Source organism: Anolis sagrei, chromosome Y (assembly GCF_037176765.1).
Source record: "Anolis sagrei isolate rAnoSag1 chromosome Y, rAnoSag1.mat, whole genome shotgun sequence".
Lineage (NCBI taxonomy): Eukaryota > Metazoa > Chordata > Lepidosauria > Squamata > Dactyloidae > Anolis > Anolis sagrei.
The window spans coordinates 69,173,707-69,192,661 of NC_090035.1; the positions used below are offsets into that span (position 1 = coordinate 69,173,707).

Consider the following 18,955-nt stretch of genomic DNA (forward strand, 5'->3'; position numbering starts at 1 on the left):
GTTAAAAATTCAATGACTGCACATTGCTTAAGTTGAATTGACCAACCGTCTTCGCAGGGTTCCATACATCACACTTTAACAACACAACCATTCAATGCTAAGTCTTCCCGCCAAAATGGAACTGTAGAGGAGAGTCTACTGATCAAGCCAGTACCTGTCACATACCAGTACTGCCATCTGTTGAGGAGTTAGGAAGGTGGAGGCATTACTTTTCATTCAACCCTCGTATTACTTCATTGACCCAAATGGGAAAGTGTTACTTCATTTGCATCCTATTTGTGTGCTTCCCATAGCCAACTGGTTGACATAGGGGTTTCTTTTCACTATATGGAAAAAATACTAGATTTGATCAGCCTTTGGTCTGATCACAATGTAAAAATAATGCTTCACTAGATAGTCATTTGGTCTGATCAAATATGCTTCTTTTTTCACTGACCAAACACATTGGTTCAGGAAGTCACAATGTTCTCTCTCGGGGGAGGAAGTGGGGCTGCATGCAAAAAGCTGTCTAAGAGATGTCTGGGTTTTCTTACTATTAGCAGATACAGAATTGTTTCAAGGGACAACAGGAAGTGAGGGAGGACAGCAGAGTGACCCCTTACATTGTTTTCATTTCTGGGCCTAAAACATATGACATTTGGCTTGATCACAATTTCATTGCAGCACTAGACCATACCCAAAGAGCAAATAGCAACTCCAGGAGTAGGGTTGACAATGGGAAAATATTTATTATCTGTTATCATCTGGTTTATTTTTACTTGCATATATTATTAATTGTATTTATTTATGTTATAAGCCTTTTGGGGAGATGGGGTAGGGTATAAATAAAATTATTATTGTTATTATTATTATTAGATACACAACTAGAGTAGTACACAGCAAACAAGATCCCTGTGCTGGCTTTTGTATTCGATCACACGTCAGACACTTCCCAAGTGTCTAGGACTGTGTGATGTATCCGCAAATAATGCGTGCAGATCCGAGTAGGTAATTGGTAATTGGTAATTTTGTCAGTGTTGATTGTTTTTAATTGCAGGCCAAAGTCTTTAGGCATTGCACCCAGTGTGCCAATCTCCACTGATACCAGCTTTACTGGCTTGTGCCAAGTCTTTGCAGTCCAATCTTTAAATCCTCGTATCGTGTCAGCTTTGACAGTTGCTTCTCGTCAATTCTGCTATCGCCTGGGATTGCAACATTGACCATACTTTTTTCCCATGATCGTGAGATCAGGAGTATTGTGCTCCAAAACTCTGTCAGTCTGGATTCGGAAGTCCCAGAGTAGTTTGACGGATTCATTTTGTATAGCATTTTCAGGCTTGTGATCCTACCAGTTCTTTGTTGCGGGCAGATGGTATTTGTGGCACAAGTTCCAATGAATCATCTGAGCAACGGTGTTATGACTCTGCTTGTAGTCTGTCTGCGCGATCTTTTTGCAGCAGTTGAGTATGTGATCCATCGTTTCATCTGCTTCCTTGCAGAGTCTACACTTGGGATCTTTCGTTGACTTTTCAATTCTGGCTTTGATGGCATTTGTTCTAATGGCTTGTTCTTGGGCTGCAAGAATCAGGCGCCCCATCTCCTTTTTGGAAGTTCCACTTGTGAGCCACATCTATGTTTTTCCTTGTCTACTCTCAGGAATTGTCTATGGAGAGCCTTCTTTGGCCAGTTTTCTCTTTTGCTCTTTGTTTTGCACTTTAAGCAGCTTTCTACTATTGACTTCCATCAATGTTGGTTCTTGACTGCCTTTCACATAATCTGCAGTGCATGTTTCTCTTCTACTGTTTTGTTTCACTTGCAGAAGCCCTCTGCCTCCTGATTTTCTGGGCAGGTAAAGTCTGTTGACATCACTACGTGGGTGTAATGAGTAGTGGATTGTCATCAGTTTTCCTGTCTTCTTCTTCTTATTATTATTATTATTATTATTGTTATTATTTGAAACACAACAAGATGAGTCCACAGCAGACAAGAATAATGCATGCAGATCCCAGTAAGGTGGCCTTCTGCAGCTGGCAGATGGTAATTTTGTCAGCGCCGATTGTGTTTAAGTGCAGTTGTTGTTGTGGTTGTTGTTGTTGTTGTTTTACACTTTAGAAAGCAAACACAGATTATACATATATACCCAGCCCTGAGTACAGAACTTACTTTGGATTATTCTGAAAACAATGAAAATCTTACCATCCAAAACTGGAATGGATGCTGTATGGACAGTGTAGCTCAGAGAATTGCCCCCTACCACTCTTTGTGTTTTGCTCTCTCCCCATACATATCTATACAATAAGCCTTCATTTTCTTCTACAGTCCTTCTCAAAATAGTGATCAGAAGTGTGGTTGTGTCACTTCCAGTCCCCGTTTTGAACGAGAAAGGAGAATATGCAATTCTGAATTACTTTTGCATAGTTTCACCTGTTAGAGGAGTAGGAGTTCTAAATGGTTTATGGCCACAAATGTTTGAAAGTGGCATTGTTTTTTTTTAATGCAGGGTCTATGGGAGATTGATAGGGAGCTTTGCCCAAGTCTAGGAGTCCAATGTGTTAGCTACTCACCCTTTCCTGCAGCAGCCGCTCTCTCTCAGCCATGGCTTCCCGCACCCTTCGCTCCATCTCAGCCAACTTGCTGACGCAGGTCCCAAGGCTGTCAGGAAACATATCTGGTTAGTGTCAGTGCTGATGGAGATGCCTTATGGACAGACAGTGGTGCAACATGAGATGAAAGTACCCCTGTGTAAGAGAACTGCTATCCATAAGACCACAATTGGGGGGGGGGGGGGGGGGGTTAAAAGGAAACTTTGCTTTTGTTGCTGCTGTGTTCCTTCAGTTGTCTCCAAATTACAACAACCCTTTTCAAATGGCTTTTTTGGTGGGATTTATTGAAATGAGATTTGTCATTGTATTCCTTTTAAAGCTGGGAGTTTGGGACTGGGAATAACAGTTCCTACACAGATAACAATTTTCAGGATGAAGTATTTCCTTCCCAGGAATAATTCTGAAGTTCTGGTGGCAATTCAAGAATGGGCATTTTGCTTCAAGGCTGTGCAACACTCAAAAATAATAGGCAAAGTTACTAATAAACACAGCCAGCATGGTATAGAGTTTGAATGCTGGACTGGGACTCATGGAAACCAGTAGAAGTCACACTCAGCTTCAGAGAAAGACAATGGGAAACCTTCTCTGAACCAGTTTTGCCATGCAATCCAAGGGTTACCTTAGGGTCACTGTGAGTCAGAAATGACATGACGACACACAACAATAACAACTTTGTAAAACATTCGTGGAACGGTATTCGAGTCCCTTTTTGAGAGATGGGGCAAGGTATTATTGATGATGATGATGATGATGATGGTGATGATGATGATGGTGGTGATATTTGGGGATAGTGTATGTGTACGTGCCTTAATGCAACCCATGAATTTCAAAGGGCTTTCTTAGCAAAGGAAAACTCAAAGGCATTCCTTTGCCATTTCCCATCTAAGTACAACCAGGGCTGGTCCTGTTTAACTTCCAAAGTCAGACAGGATCTGGTGCCTTTACACTATTTGCAGAGAGAAGGAATACATAGTTACCTGGCTGGAAAGGATAGGTATAGAAGCAATTGATGGGACAGACTAATGCATTTTGGTGGGAGAAGTTGAGATGAAAATGGGAAAAGCATGACAGTAAACAATGTGAGCTCACCTGTAGGTTTCTTGGGTGGTTCCTCCCAGCTGCCCTACAGCCCCTTGGGCGCCAAGCAGCTGATAAAGGGGGTTGTTGAGGCGTGAGAATTGTAGGTTTGGACTGCCCAGGTTTCTGCCAGAGAGCTGTGCTGCAAGTATGCTGGGGTCCAAAGCACCTAGAAGAGATGGGACAATGTTGAATGGGGATGATGGTGATGGGTCATTACCTTCTGTGCAAATGCTACAAGCAACAAGCCATCTGGCACCACTCCATACCATGCAGCGAGAGGGGGCGCTGGGCACTCCTAGGTGGGAGGCGATCCCCACGTCTACGAGGGAGACTCGCTGTTCGCTGTAGTCCAAAGGAACCCTGGATAGAGGAAGCAATAGGGTGAGGATCAGAACCCACACCTCGTCCTTTATAAAGATCATTCCTACTTTAAAGGAAATTATATCTAATACACAGTGGCAGTTGATGAAGCCTCTTCTGGTTTTTCACTCAAACTTTAAGAGAGGTGTCTAAGGTGCTGAATTTATTTGCTGATAGGTTTCAGAACCCTAGATATCTCTTTTAAAGTTTGAGTTAAAATCCAAGGAAGACCCATTGCCCCACTGACTTAGAAGCCACAAATTAGCATTGCTAATACAAATACAGTACAGAGACTCACAACTTCATCCCACAAGGTGAGGAAAGCAATGGGAGTCATCTTTTGATCATTTGTATACACTTTATCATTTCTATTCACTTTAAATTTGATGGGCTTCCTATGAAGCCCATCAAATGACACCGGACTGCTTCCAATGGATTCTGTCTTTCAAGTGAATAGAAATGAGACTTGTGAAGCTGGGGAGGAATCAACTCCACTGTTCTCTCTGCACATCGAAATGGCTGAATAGTTATTTAAGGTGGGATGGAACTGTTGGATTTTAAAGTGGGATGAGGACTATTGTTGAATTTTTCATTTCCTTTGAAAATGGAAGGCCATTGAATGCCTCAGAAGATTATTCCCCCCCCCCCCCCAAAACTTCTGGGATGAGTTCCATAGACAATGTTGTTTTCAGTGTATAGGCAATTTCCCTTACTCTAGATTACATTATCGGCCCACTTAGCTTTACAATGTCCGCTCTAATCAGACTTTATGAGAGGAAGCCACAGGGAGGAGGGAGCAAGCTTGTTTTCTGCTTCCTTGGAGACTAGGACGCGGAACAATGGCTTCAACTACAAGAGAGGAGATTCCATCTGAACATGAGGAAGAACTTCCTGACTGTGAGAGCCGTTCAGCAGTGGAACTCTCTGCCCCGGAGTGTGGTGGAGGCTCCTTCTTTGGAAGCTTTTAAGCAGAGGCTGGATGGCCATTTGTCAGGGGTGATTTGAATGCAATATTCCTGCTTCTTGGCAGGGGGTTGGACTGGATGGCCCATGAGGTCTCTTCCAACTCTTTGATTCTATGATTCTAAGAGTTCTTTTTTTTAACCACAGCTCTCCATATCTCCAAACTACCATGGCCAGTTCTTCCCACAAGCATATGAAGGATCACAAGTGAAGTTAGAACACTGCTTGTGTTGTACTGCAGGATCTTACATAAGGTTGCCACCGGTTCATACTTGTGATTACAGGACCTCAAGGTCTTTCTGAAACCTATCACACATCCCCAGTAAAATGAATGGCACAACATGACAAGCTTTTCTGAATAACTATAGGCTGTTTCTCTAATAGCATCTCCCTATATAAACTATCAGGTGCACTGCGGTCTACAGAGGAGACCCTCCTCTCAGTCCCACACATGCCAGAAGCTCAGTTGGTGGAATCGAGAGTGGGGGCCTTCTCTGTGATCGCTCTATGTCTCTGGAACTCCTTCCCTAAAGAAATACACCCTCTTCTCCTTTAAGAAACTGGTAAAAATGCACCTATGCACTTTAGCATATGGAGAGGAGGAGGATTAGGTCTGCTGGCTAATCTACAGTTATGATACATCATAAATGAAACAACGATGTCAGCCATTTAAACATACTATCTCATAATTTGTTTTTAGGGTGTGCATTGTAATGTTTATTTATGTATTAGTTTTTATGTCTTAATGGATTGTTCTTGTTTTTATTTTATTTTGATACTTAATTCTTTTGTTGTAAGTTTTCTGCTGTTACTCTACATTATTTTGTCTCTTATCTACTTTGAGGCATTGAATGTTTGCCTTTTTATGTGTAAACCATTCTGAGTCCTTCTGGGGAGAGACGGTTGTCTAGAAATAAAGGTTTATTATTATTATTATTATTATCATCATCATCATTATTATTGACACAAAAACAAAGTATGATACAGCAAACAAGACATAGATACTGGATTTCGTATCACCAAATCACAAGTCGAATACTTCTCAAGTGTTTGGGACTGTGTGATATATTTTCTAATGATGCGTGCAGATCAAGTAAGGTGGCCTTTTGCAGTTGACAGATTGTGATTTTGGCAATGTTTATTGTTTCCAAATGCCAGCTAAGATCTGTTGGCACGGCACCCAATGTGCCGAGTACCACTGGGACCACCTGTACTGGTTTATGTCAGAGCTTTTGCAGTTCGATTTTGAGGTCTTGATTATTATTCTTTGAAACACAACAAGATGAGTCCACAGCAGACACTCTGCTGACTGTTGTAGTGGATCACACGTCGAACATTTCCCAAGTGTCTAGGGCTATGTGATATATCGGCGAATAATGTGTGCAGGTCCCAGTAAGGTGGCCTTCTGCAGCTGGCAGATGGTAATTTTGTCAGTGCTGATTGTGTTTAAGTGCAGGCCAAGGTCTTTAGGCACTGCACCCAGTGTGCCAATCACCACTGGGACCACCTTGACTGGCTTGTGCCAGAGTCTTTGCAATAATAATAATAATAATAATAATAATAATAATAATAATAATTTATCATCATCATCATCACATATTACAGTAGCCAAATGAAGATCCAGTTTGCTTCTCTGTACTTTTTAATTTGGGATATGATACAGGGAGTTATCCAAAATCCCTTCCATTCCCCAAGAGCTGTTAAGCTCCTGGATAGGGTCACTGCTGATGCTTAACAGTGGATAGGGGATGGAAGAGGGAGGCAACCCAGATAAGAAAGATATAGCTGATCTAGCTTTTGAGAGGAAGGAAAAAGAGATGGAGCACACACTCACTTCTTTTCTTATCCAGACTGAGATCAGCTGCCTCTCCAATTCCTGTACTGCATTCCATCCCCGCCGATAAACAGCAAGAGTTTGAAATGCTTGTGCGAGACACTAAACTAAACATGAAGAGTGTCCAGCTTCAGAAACCCAAAGTAGGATCTAGGTTATTAAGAGTTGTATGTTTGTACCTATGTAATTTGATGACAACACCTACAATTAAAACTTGTCCGCCAGCTGTGCCCATACTTTGGGAAGTCAGACTTGGCCAGTGTAGTCCACATTCTGGTTACATCCCAAATAGACTAGTGCAAAGCACTCTATGTGAGGTTTCCTTTGAAGACTGTTTGGAAGCTTCAAATGGTCCAACGGGCAGTAGCCAGATTACTCACTGGATCGGTGTACAGCGAGCATACAACTCCCCTGTTATGTCAGTTCCACTGGCTGCCAGTCTGCTACTGAGCACAATTGAAAGTGCTGGCTTTAGCCTATAAAGCCCAAATGGTTCTGGCCCAGCATACCTGTCTAAATATATATCTCCCTATGAACTCTCTTGGAATTTAAGACAATCTGGGGAGGCCCTGCTCTCGATCTCGCCTCCTTCACACGTGCTGTTGGTGGGGACGACAAACAGGGCCCTTTCATTGGTGGCCCCTTGGCTGTGGAATTCCCTCTCTAGGGATATTAGTTCAACCCCCTTCTCCTGACCTTCTGAAAGAGAGTGAAAACGTGGCTTTGGGATTAAGCCTTTAGAGAACAATTGTAGTGAAATAGATGGATATGGAATTATGTGCATTGACCACTGGAATGGCCCAGATTACCATTGTGGACAGCGTGGTTAAGAGTGAATGTAATGTTTTTATATGTTTAAATGTGTTTTAATTCTATCTTACAATGTTTATTTCAGTTGTACATTATTTTAAGGCATCGAATCGTTGCCTATGTGTAAAGCTACCTTCAGGGTTAGGAAGGGTGGGATATAAATATGGTAAATAAATAAATACATAAATAAATACAATCTCTCATAATTTTTTACGTGCTCAATTTGGATTATCTTCTTTTACATTTTGCAGTTCTGTCACCTTGGGAGGCCCTCTTTTAACATTTATGGTTTGCCAGCCTCCCTTGTGTTTGGTATTTTGGGTTCCACCCTGTTGCTTGGAGCACCACCTAGCACTGGAATCCGGTCTGAAAAATTATCTGGAAGTGAATTAGGCCCTTAGGGGATAAGAAGGACCCCGCCTTCAAGGTAGGTGCTCCGGTATTGCCGGATTTGTCACTGGCCTTCAACCTGTGCCTTCTTGAAAAGGAGCAGATCATCTTGCGGATTTGTCTCCTCTTGATGAACAATACGGCTGTAGAGCAGGAGGATAACATCCACACATGTACAAGGAAGAGACAGAGACACTGACAATCAAGACAGACCAACAGGACAAGACAGACCTTGACAGAACTGTGGACGGAGAAGACACAGGAAGATGAATCAGATTGGTCCGAGCCCAAGACAATGAGTTTCCGATCCGTCTTTTGGGTGAAAGTGAGCTGCAGGAGAGACACAGGCACATCAACATGGGAGCATAGCAGAAAGCATGAAAGCAGAGGAGAGGCTTTTTCTCCATTTCTTAAACACTAAAGCCATCCTCCATTGTGTCAATCACTGAAATCAATCAAGGGGAAAGACAGAAATGAGGTTAAGAGCAATTACTGAAGGTTTTGGCACTTGTGGATTTGGGAAAATATAGATGACAACATACATAAGTCTCTCCCTCTCCCTTTCCCCCAGTAATACACTATGTTATCCTCACAACAATCTAGAGGCGTTGTCTAAGAGGAACAACTTTTTTTGTGTCAGGAGCTACTTGAGAAACTGCTTGGGTTGAGCTCCCATCTGTCAGCTCCAGCTTCTCCTGCGGGGACATGAGACAACCCTCCCACAGGATGGTAAAACATCCGGGCGTCCCCTGGGCAACGTCCTTGCAGACGGCCAATTCTCTCACACCAGAAGCGAACAACTGAACAAGTTGCAAATCCCAAGATTCCACAGGATGAGCAAATGTAGTGCAAGTAGGACCATAGTACTATAACTGTATGATGTGAAAGGACCAACCATTTTGGCAGATAGGTCTGTGGGGGAGATGGAGAAGAAAGCCATTGAACATACCTGAGTAACACCCTGCCTCTCTTCTGGGGAGTCTTCATCACGCTCCTTCAAATGCCCTTGGCCCATGTTCATTAGGCGGTTTTTTTCCTAGACACCGACAGACCACAAGTCAGCTTTTTAGACACATAACATCTTTCTTACATTTTGACTCATGCATATCTTGATCCAGCTCACCTCCTTTGCCTGTTTCCACCCACCCAGAAAACTGAGATGAAGAATATGATGACCTTCCACACAATGACATTTTCATCGATTCTAAGGACTTCATCACATGCAATGGAGTCCCCACTGGCACAATGGGTTAAACCCTTGTGCCTGCAGGACTGCTGAGCGAAAGATCGGTGGTTCGAATCTGGGGAGTAGGGTGAGCTCCCATCTGTCAGCTCCAGCTTCTCATGTGGGGACATGAGAGAAGCCTCCTACGGGATGATAACACATCCAGTCATCCCCTGGGTAGTGTTTACTAACTGAAAGGTCAGCCGGTGGTTTGAATCCAGGAAGCGGGATGAGCTCCTGTCTATCAGCACTAGCTTCCTATGCGGAGACATGAGAGAAGCCTCCCACAGAATGGTAAAACATCTGGGCATCCCCTGGGCAACATCCTTGCAGGCGGCCAACTCTCTCACATCAAAAGCGACTGGCAGTTTCTCAAATCGCTCTCGACATGAAAAAAAATCACATGCAATAAAATCAGTGTTTCTACAATTTAAGAAACAGCTACCAACGAAGCCCATCACATGACACAATTTTGTACAGTGGGTTCCAGATATTTCTAAAGTGTGTTTTTTCCCTACACTTCCAAAGTCGATTTGAAATCAACTTCTTTTCATACCTTTTCATTGCTTTCTCATCCAGTGTTTTATCAATTTATGTCGTGCATTTGGCCCACCCACTGTGTTTATTTTCCATTCTGTTATTTTATACTGTTTATTGTGATGTTATTTTGTTGTTTATATTTTATGTTGCTGGAATGTATCACTGGGTTTGGCCTCATGTAAGCTGCTCCCAGTCCCCTTTGGGAAGATGGTGGCAGGGTAAAAATAAAGATTATTATTATTATTATTATTATTATTATTATTATTATTATTTCCCATATAGAGGCATGTAAAAATTTAAATGTGATGGCTATCCCCCCTTGCCCACTTGTAAACATAATGATGACGTCATCATAGAGGGATAAGCCGAGATGGGCAGTATTGATTCCTTTCTTCCACCATTAACATTTTGGGACCGAGGAGGAAGGAACGGTAATTTATATCTCTTTTTACAAATATATAGACTTAACTTTTTGAATTGAGGGCTATCTGTGGTTTCAAATTGTAAAATCCAAAGAAAGAGGAGGAGTCAGTGGAAGGAGAAATATGTCTCTTGTGTGATATGAAGGCAAATGAATAGAAAAGAAAGAGGGAAGCTGTGTGACGGAGGGAGGAAAATCATCCATTTAATTTCAAAATGGGGCATTCTGAAGCTTAAGGAAAAAACAAAATGCTTTACTTATCCCGTAGGATGAAGTCCTAGTTCTTACAGAGAGAGCAAAAATAAATAAATACATAAAAAATCCTCAGTTTTTTCTGTGGTGGTGCAATGAGTTAAACCGTTGTACTGTTGAATTTGCTGACCTAAAGGTTGGCAGTTCGAAGCCACAGATGGGAGGAGCTCCCACTGTTAGCTCTAGCTCCTGCCAACCTAGTAGTTCAAAAACATGCAAATGTGAGTAGATAAATAGGTACTACTTCCACGGGAAAGTAATAAAGGCAGTCATAATGTCAAGATAACCAAGAGGAGTCTATGGAAAACAGGCTCCTTGGCTTGGACATGGAACACAACACCTCCCCATGGCCAGAGTTGAGTACTGCCTCCAGATGCTGGAGATGAAAGGGAAAGCCTTTAACTTTGTTCTGTGTATTTGTATGTCATTGTTATTCCACTGTATTAAAGGCATTTAATGTTTGCTGATCTGTGTATGTTGTAATCCGCTCTTTGATCCCACGGGGAGATAGAGCAGAATATAAATAAAGTGTTATTATTACTTAAGCAACATGCAGTAATTGAATTCTTGACAGCAGAAGGTGTCACCCCAAAGGAGATTCATCAGAGAATGCAAGCTGTTTATGGTGATTGTGTTGATGTGAGTGCTATGCGTCGTTGGGTGAGTAAGTTTAAAGATGTTGAAGCGACACCTTCTTCTGTCAAGAATTCATTGACTGCACGTTGCTTAAGTCGCATTGACCGACCATCAGCACAGGGATCCATGCTTTGCACTTTAACAACACAACCGTTCAATGCTAAGGCTTCCTGCCAAAATGGAACTGTAGAGGAAAGTCTACTGAACAAGCCAGTACCTGCCGCATACCAGTATTGTCATCTGTTGAGTTACAAAGGTGGAGGCATTACTTTTTATTCAACCCTCATATAAGGTTCTCCCTCCAAAGATTTCTTTTAAAGTGTGTGTTCCTGAAATAGGTTCAGCATTAACTTTAGACTTAAACCCAGAGAGGATTCACTGCTCTGCTGCTGTTGGAGACACCAGCCTTCACTGCTCTAGAAGCTCTCAATGCTTAGACAAGTTCATATGATAAATCTTTAGCCTTTAGATAAGCTGATCTTCAACCACTTAAGGCAGTGGTTCTCATCCTTTGGGTTCCCAGGTGTTTTGGGCCTACAACTCCCAGAAATCTCAGCCAGTTTACCAGCTGTTAGGATTTCTGAGAGTTGAAGGCCAAAACATCTAGAGACCCACAGGTTGAGAACCACTGACTTAAGGCCTTATAGACCTCAGTAAGCTTAGCTTAAGCCAGGAAACAGACTAGAAGCTGGTATGACTGCTATTGCTAGAAAATCGCCTACAACTGGCCCTACTATAGAGAAATATCAGGTTGGAATGCAAAGAGAGAAAAGTCAGGATTGTGGGAACTTTCCTGGCTACTTTCAGGAGAAAGAGTATTCCTTACCGCATTGAGATTCCTTACAGCCTCTCCCGTCTCCTGTGCAAATCGTTGGCACTCATCCACCATCTGCTCCTGCGTCAAGCGGGCCTGGCCCTCCAGCCTCTGCACCATTCTCTGGAAGGGCGGAGAGAAAGCAGGTGTGTCAAAACCCAATGATTTCACAGCAAGACAAGAGTTCCCTCATTCTCAAACAATATGTCACAAGTAATGTGGTTCAGTTGGCCAAAGTTGGCTTTGGGAATTGTAGTCCAAAAACGTAACTTTTCCAGATGTTGACCATCTGTGATCAGTAATGCATTCAGGGTAGTTAACAACGTGAAGGCCAGATAGATCACTCTGTCCTCCGCCTTGGTTTTAATTAGGTTTAATTAGCTTACCAAAAAGGCCATTCATCTGCATATTCAGGAGGAAAGAAAGATCTCCATACCACTAATAAAAACATGTTGCAGGCTAATCACGTTTGCAGCTCATTTACAAGACCAGATGAATGTTTGCAAGGACTTTACTGGTTGAGATTGGAACCTGGAATTAACTGTCTTTGGGAGGATGCCACAATAAGGAAGCCAAAAAAACATAATAAGTTGCATTCCAAACTTAGCATCACAAATGGGAACAAAGCTACTTAACTGGTGGGATGAGTTATATATTTCTAGTTAGTTGTTAGAATGTCTTATGAAGGACGTTTTAGGTTTGTGTGAGATGCATTGTCAACAGGAACTTTTCTACTTATTTTGTAAGGAATCTTTAATAATAATCTTTATTTAAAAAAAACCCAAAATAAATGTATATATTTTGCGTCAGAGGCAACTTGAGAAACTGCAAGTCGCTTCTGGTGTGAGGGAATAGGCCATCTGCAAGGACGTTGCCCAGGGTAGGCCCGGGTGTGTTTCCATCCTGTGAGACGCTTCGCTCATGCCCTGCATGAGAAGCTGGAGCTGACAGGTGGGAGCTCATCTCATCTTGCAGATTCGTTCAGTCGGCACAAGGGTTTAACCTATTGCACCACCATGACTCCTATATAAATGTAACTGCTGAACAGCTCTCACTGTCAGGAAGTTCTTCCTAATGTTCAGATGGCATCTCCTTTCTCGTAGTTGATGCCTCAATTAATGTAATTTTATTGGTATCTATTTTTATTTTGAAATTTACTAGTAGCTGCTGCATTTCCCACCCTTGGCTTATACTTGAATCAACACGTTTTCCCAGTTTTTTGTGGTAAAATTAGGTGCCTTGGCTTATATTTGGGTCAGCTCATACTCAAGTATATAGGGTAATTCTACAGTATTGACTCAGACTATGGGCACCTTGGCAAGCAATGCAACTGGGGATGTTATTTATCCCAGCAATGCAATAATTAGCACAAAAAAAAAAACTACATTTGGAAAGATCATTACAAATAACAGTGATAAATTATTTTGAAAAATAATTATTTTGTCCCTCTTATATATATGGAAGGTGGTATCTCCCATGTCAGTGGAGCAATGCCTTTGCTGCAGGTTTCTGTCCAGAGTTATAGGAACTTTCCAAGGCACTGAATCTATTTCAGGCATGGGTTCAACACCTTGGAGAATTCTTCAAAAGTTAAAACTAAAATGTGAGCCGGATTCACCACCCCACTGGCATGAGAACCCTCAGTTGTTACTGTTTCAGCACAGATCAGTTGGAAATCAAACCGAGAAAAACAACCCTAGTCTTGGGAACTAACTAAAGAATCATTAATTGCTGAATCACCTCCCATTATGTAGATTCAACTTCTAGATGTGAATATTGCCATATAGCAAAATGCAAATTTTGAAAAGCAAAAGATGATGAACCAAAAGGGAATTGACCTGCAGTTTGATACTCCTTTCCTAAAAGATATGGGCACATTTAAAATGTAACTTCTTCTTGATGTGCACCTTTAAGTTGTTTCTGACCAATGGCAACCCTAAAGCAAACCTATCACAGAATTTTCCTGGAAGGGTTTGTTCAAAAAGTGGTTTACCATTGCTTTCCTCAGAGGCTGAAAAAATGCAATTTGCCCAAGATCACCAAGTGTGTCTTATGATTGAGCAGAGACTCTAGTATCCAGAGCCAGAGGCTGAGTCGATTCTGTAGAATTACCATATATACTCGAGTATGAGCTGACCCAAAAAGAAGCCAAGGCTCCTAATTTTACCACAAAAAAACTGGGAAAACGTATTGATTCAAGTATAAGCCAAGGGTGGGAAATGCAGCAGCTACTTGTAAATTTCAAAATAAAAATAGATACCAATAAAATTACATTAATTGAGGCATCAACTACAAGAAAGGAGATTCCATCTGAACATTAGGAAGAACTTCCTGACTGTGAGAGCCATTCAGCAGTGGAACTCTCTGCCTCGGAGTGTGGTGGAGGCTCTTTCTTTGGAGGCTTTTAAACAGAGACTGGATGGCCAGAGGTGCTTTGAATGCAATATTCCTGCTTCTTGGCAGGGGGTTGGACTGGATGGCCCATGAGGTCTCTTCCAACTCTATGATTCTATGAGTAGGTGAAATGTTTTTGAATAATTACATAAAACTGTAATTTAAGATAAGACAGTCCAACTCTGATTAAAGCATTATTCCAACCTTCTGCAATGTAAATGTGCTTACGTATCCTTTCAATAATAATAGAGTAAAATAATACATGTAATAATAATAATAATAATAATAATAGCGTAAAATAATAAATGTAATAATAATAATAATAATAATAGAGTAAAATAATAAATGTAATAATAACAATAATAAATAGAGTAAAATAATAAATCTAATAATAATAATGATAATAATAATAAATAATAATAAAAACAGATTAAAATAATAACAGATTAAAATAATTTTAAAAAACCTTGTATTGTCGAAGGCTTTCATGGCCGGAATCACTGGATTGTTGTAGGTTTTTTCGGGCTATATGGCCATGTTCTAGAGGCATTTTCTCCTGACGTTTCGCCTGCATCTATGGCAAGCATCTTCACTACCTTTGAGGATGCTTGCCATGGATGCAGGCGAAACGTCAGGAGAGAATGCCTCTAGAACATGGCCATATAGCCCGAAAAAACCTACAACAACCCAATAAAAAACCTTGATTTGAGGATAAGCCGAGGAGGGCCTTTTCAGCCTAAAAAAAGGGTTGAAAAACTCAGCTGATACTCAAGTATTTACGGTAATGCAAATTCATACCACTTTACCTGCCATGGCTCAGTGACAGGGATTTGTAGTTTGGCACCAACACATTTGGCAGAAAAGTTAAAGGGTCTTGTAAAACTATAGCTCCCAGATTTCCATGGCACTGGGCCATGGAAATTAAAGCGGTGTCAACTTGAATTAATTCTATAATGTAGAATGAATCCTCAAACCACTACAACTCATTGGCTCCTTACCCTAAGGAGTCAATAGTATAAAGTCATCCAAAATGAGCTGGTGTGACATTAATGCTTGATCCCACCTATGAAAAGCTGGCTGAGTTAATTTAAAACTGCCTCCCCTGCCAACCAGCCAATGAAACTTTCAGTTGGTGAATCTCCCTAAATGTATGTTTGCATTCAAAAGAAAAGTAACTAGACCTGTATCTCATGCCTTTTTGCACAGCAGGTCATGACATGTATTCACAAACAACATCAATGTTATTTTTGGAAAAAAAGTTTTACATGCATAGGCTGCTGCATAGATTAAAAAGGCATAGGAATGGAAAACCACTGGAGTGAGAACAAAGCCAAACATCTACTACAACTGGATCTCTTGCCTTCCTCTTATTGATGCTGTTCTGTAACTGAGTGATTTCTTCAGCCAGTGCCTGGCAGGCGGCCTCCTTCTCCTCTTCCAACCGGCTCTCTCTCTCGAGCTGCTGGAATTCTAGGTCTTCGTAGCATCTCAGGGCTCCTTCCAGCATTTCAGATGTCTGAGAAGAGAGAATCAATATCAACACTGAGTTTCTAGAGTCTGTGACTTAGGGCTGTGACTCCAAGGGATCTGGAGGATAGATAGCTCTGCTTGCGTCTCCACAACTTGCAAAAACGTAGAAGCCTCTTTGCAGAGACCTTCTGTACAGCCAATTATGGGTTAGAACCGGTTTGCGAAAGTACCATTTCAGAGGATTGGTAGACACAAAATAACTTATTTCCACTACTGCTGCTCTTGTAAAAAAAAACAAACCCAGAGCTTCATAATAAAAATCTAGGGCTTGGAAAAATAGGAAGGACTAGAACCCTTCTCTGTGGTTCTATTTCTTCTCCAAATGCATCTCTTTCCATGTGTTGTTCTTATTGAGTGCTTTTGAGTCATTTTACTAACTCATGGTAACTCTAGGGAAGCATTTCTCAACCTGGGGGTCAGGACCCCTGGGGGGGGGGGGTCGCAAGAGGGATCGCCCAAGACCATCAGAAAACACAGTACTTTCTGTTGGTCATGGGAGTTCTGTGTGGGAATTTCGGCCCAATTCTATCATTGATGGGGTTCAGAATGCTCTTTGATTGTAGGTGAGCTATAAAGCCCAACAACTACAACTCCCAAATGTCAAGGTCTATTTTCTCCAAAACCCATTAGTGTTCACATTTGAACATACTGAGCATTTATGCCAAGTTTGGTGCAGATCCAGCATTGTTTGATTCCACAGTTCTATCTGGATATAGGTGAACTACAACTCCAAAACTCAAGGTCAATGCCCACCAAAACCTTCCAGCATTTTCTCTTCATCATGGGAGTTCCGTGTGCTAAGTTTGGTTCAATTGCATTGTTGGTAAAGTTCAGAATACTCTTTGATTGTAGGTGAACTATAAATCCCAGCCATTACAGCTCTCAAATGACAAAATCAACCCCCCTCAACCCCACCAGTATTCAAATTTGGGCATATTTGGTATTTGTGCCAAATTTGATCCAGTGAATGAGAATACATCCTACATATCAGATATTTACATTATGATTCATTACAGTACCAAAATTACAGTTATGAAGTAGCAATGGAAATAATTTTATGGTCGGGGGTCATCACAACATGAGGAACTATATTAAGGGGTCGTGGCATTAGGAAGACTTAGAACCACTGCTCTAGGGCAAACAGATTAATAGGCTTTCTGGGGCTAACAATGTGTGATTTGATGAGAGTCACCCAACGTCAGAGTGGAAATTTGAACCCTGGTCCCCTGAATTGTAGCCCAACATTCAACGTACTCTGCCACATTATGTGCACCTTTCCAAAAAGGAAAGCTTCTCTCACAGACCGGCAAAATAAAACTGGAGGATCCTTTGAGGTTTTAGCATGCTCTCCATGCTCCCATGAATCAAACTGTATGCACCAATCTCCCAAGACTTCTACCACATGCTCCAATCTCCAATAGCTTCACAAAATGCTCTTGTCTCCCAAGAGTTTCCCCAAATGCTCCAATCTCCCAAGTATTTCATCAAATGCTCCAGTCTCCCAAGAGTTTCCCCAAGTACTCCAACATCCTAAATCAAATGCTACAATCATCAAGCATTTCTCCTAATGCTCCATTCTCTCAAGTTTCCCAACATATTCACATCTCAAAATATTTCTGTCAAATGCTCCAACCTCTTAAATGTTTCACCAAATACTCCAATTCCTCTCAAGATCCACCATATTTCCCAGTCTCCCAAGAGGTCCACCATTTTCTTCCAAGTTTTTCACCAGATGCTCCAAGATCCCCCCAGAGTAACTTGCGTAAGTCCCTGCTCCTCGCTCACCTCCTGCAGCTGGCTCTGCATCCGCTCCCGCATTGATTCGGGTTGGCTGTCAAGGTGAATCTGCGATTCGGCGTGTTGCCGTTGCAACTCTTCTACCTTGCGACGCTCCTGTTGCAGCCGCGTCTTCTCCTGGCAAAAAATAAAGAGGGCAGGGTAGCGTCACTACATTCCCATCGGCAATAAATATATCCAACCACTCATTCCATTCTCACCTCCCAAGTTCTTGGATAAGGGCACACCTTTGATCAGCGCAGGCGATAACACAACCTGTGCGGTTTAGTTTTCACTAATGTGGTAATTCCCACCTTGGATTTAACAAATTAGTTGGCGGCCTTAGGCAGAAGTGAGACCGTGAATGTGGGGACAAGAGCTCCCAGACTCTCCCAAGCCAGCGCTGGCCAATTCTGGCTAGGGCATTCTGAGAGCAGTGGCCCAAAAAGTAACTTTTTCTACAGCCTGGTGACACATGACCAGAATATTCACTCAGGTGAGTTAGCAAAGTGAATGAACGCACGCCCCCTTCTCCTCCACTGGTTGGTTGGGTTTTAATTAGATTTAATTGGCCTACAAGGAGGCCAGCAGTCTGCATTTTCATGCTGAAAGGGAGCTCAGTGAATAAAAATACATTACACCCTAGTAAGTTGTGTGGCTTATTTACTGGACTGGATGAACCTTTACAAGTCTTGATCATCCTTCTTTACAAAGTCAATGATGTTCACATGGTAGTCTTTAAAAAAAATGTCCAAACCAACACAAGGGCTAGAAGAGACAATTTACCATTCAGGCTACGCAGGGTGCAGTTTGGTAATTAAGCTTCTGGATCTAATTTACTTCTAGGTGTAATTTACTTCCCCTGACATTAAGTCTAGTTGTGTCCAACTCTGGGGTGTGGTGCTCAGCTCGATTTCTAAGACGACAAGCTGGCATTGTCCATAAACATCTCCAAGGTCATGTGGCCAGCATGACTGCTTGGAGTGCCGTTACCATCCTGCCGGAGCAGTACCTATTGATCGACTCACATTTGCATGTTTTCAAACTCCTAGGTTGGCAAAAGTCGGGCATAACAGCAAGAGCTCACCCCGCTACCCAGATTCGAACCACCAACCTTTCAGTTAGGCAGCTAAGCAGTTTAATCTGCTGCTCCATCCCTTTACTTTAAGATCCCTGTAACTGCAGAGACTATAGCCAGTTTCATTTATCCACAACTGAGGAAAGTAGTCTCTCTGGAACAGGGATCCTCAAACTCCAGCCCTCCAGTTGCTCAGGTCTCCAACTCCCAGAAGCCCTGGCTAGCTTGTTCCATAGTCAGGAATTCTGGAAGTTGGAGGTCCAAACAGCT

The 18,955-nt window shown here is 42.0% G+C and overlaps 1 protein-coding gene across 1 annotated transcript in view; it reads right to left on the reverse strand.

Annotated features, from left to right (window-relative positions):
• Window positions 1-18,955, reverse strand: part of LOC132780585 (pleckstrin homology-like domain family B member 3) — a 57,443-nt gene that overhangs the window by 10,234 nt on the left and 28,254 nt on the right. The window contains exons 5-12 of the mRNA XM_067462097.1: window positions 17,617-17,745; window positions 15,662-15,817; window positions 11,920-12,030; window positions 8,969-9,055; window positions 8,251-8,349; window positions 3,929-4,022; window positions 3,672-3,828; window positions 2,544-2,631 (exon numbers count right to left, since the gene is read on the reverse strand). Coding sequence (XP_067318198.1) covers window positions 2,544-2,631; window positions 3,672-3,828; window positions 3,929-4,022; window positions 8,251-8,349; window positions 8,969-9,055; window positions 11,920-12,030; window positions 15,662-15,817; window positions 17,617-17,745 — 921 coding nt within the window. The remainder of the gene's footprint in view (window positions 1-2,543; window positions 2,632-3,671; window positions 3,829-3,928; window positions 4,023-8,250; window positions 8,350-8,968; window positions 9,056-11,919; window positions 12,031-15,661; window positions 15,818-17,616; window positions 17,746-18,955) is intronic.